Consider the following 1,232-nt stretch of genomic DNA (forward strand, 5'->3'; position numbering starts at 1 on the left):
TTTTTTAATGTAAATTTAAATCTTACTTTTTCGTGGGCTGGATTTCTAGGATTTCTATTTTTGTCATTTCTAGTTTTATTGGACTGTAGACATTGCAATTGTTTCTGCAGGTTCCCTGAATTTCTTGCAGTTTTTGCTTCATGAATTTCAAAACGAAGTTATTTGGTGCATGAGTATCCATTAGAATTTATTATGGATTATAACCTTTATCAAATGTCCTTTTTCCTGTTTTACAATCTTTATCTTAAATTCAGCCTGCTCAGATATTAATATCATGNTCTTTAAAATTAGCAGTTTTCCTTGCTTTTACCTCTTCACTAAAATAAAGAAAAAAATTAGCAGTTTTGTTGACTAAAAGGAGACATGTGTAAGTTAGCACTCAATCAGCTGATAATAATAATATTATCAGCTGAAACCAGGCACTGACCATGTCCCAGACAAAGCCTACACAGTGAATAATTTTGTTCTTAGAACCTCTGATGTAGATACTGTTAATTGTTATGCTCATTTTGTAAATGAGAAAATAGGTCAAATAACCTAAGACCACACACCTACTTCATCTAGGCTAGCTCTCACTTTTGTGGAAGTTTTCAGTCTAATCCTGTAAAACAGCTTTGGAGTTCACAAAAAGAATCTTATAACTGAAAGGATGCACACAGAATAGTGGTGAGAGGTTAGGCAAATGACNTAAGAGGCTACAAAACTTCCAACACTAAGTTTTAGGTTCTTGAAAGGCAGCCCCAGAGTACACCAACAGGGACACTTCCTTATACAATAAAGTAAGGTCTTTCTTAAAACATAGCCCAGGGCCAAGAGTTTTTAAAAGTAATCTCCAAGATGAATATTCAGGTCACTCTTCTCCTTAGACCTTAACCCACTGGTTCCCTAATGTAGCTACATGTCTAGTTAATAATAAAAGTACTCATTGAACGCCACCACATGATATACAAGCTATATCATTTCATTCTGAAAACAAACACAAGCATTATCCCCATTTACAGGTGAAGAAACAAAGGCTCATTAAGGAAAAGTTACTCCTCCAAAGTTAACAGATAAGGGGCTCTCTTCACTACTTACTTAGGTTTTATGGGATCAAATGGCACCTCTTCCAACAGATCATATATGTAATTATTATATATTTCAATATAAGAAACAAATACACCATAGACACTATCTTCATCAACCTCTTCAGCTTTGCAGAATTCTTGAACATTTATCATATCTGCAAACTC

The 1,232-nt window shown here is 34.2% G+C and overlaps 1 protein-coding gene across 1 annotated transcript in view; it reads right to left on the minus strand.

Annotated features, from left to right (window-relative positions):
* LOC103581927 (kinesin-like protein KIF23) overlaps positions 1 to 1,232 on the minus strand; it is a gene marked incomplete at both ends in the record, with an annotated part of 19,825 nt that overhangs the window by 9,551 nt on the left and 9,042 nt on the right. Inside the window, one exon of the mRNA XM_008563637.1 lies at positions 1,078 to 1,229. Coding sequence (XP_008561859.1) covers positions 1,078 to 1,229 — 152 coding nt within the window. The remainder of the gene's footprint in view (positions 1 to 1,077; positions 1,230 to 1,232) is intronic.

This window comes from Galeopterus variegatus, unplaced genomic scaffold (assembly GCF_000696425.1).
Source record: "Galeopterus variegatus unplaced genomic scaffold, G_variegatus-3.0.2 Scaffold14323, whole genome shotgun sequence".
NCBI lineage: Eukaryota > Metazoa > Chordata > Mammalia > Dermoptera > Cynocephalidae > Galeopterus > Galeopterus variegatus.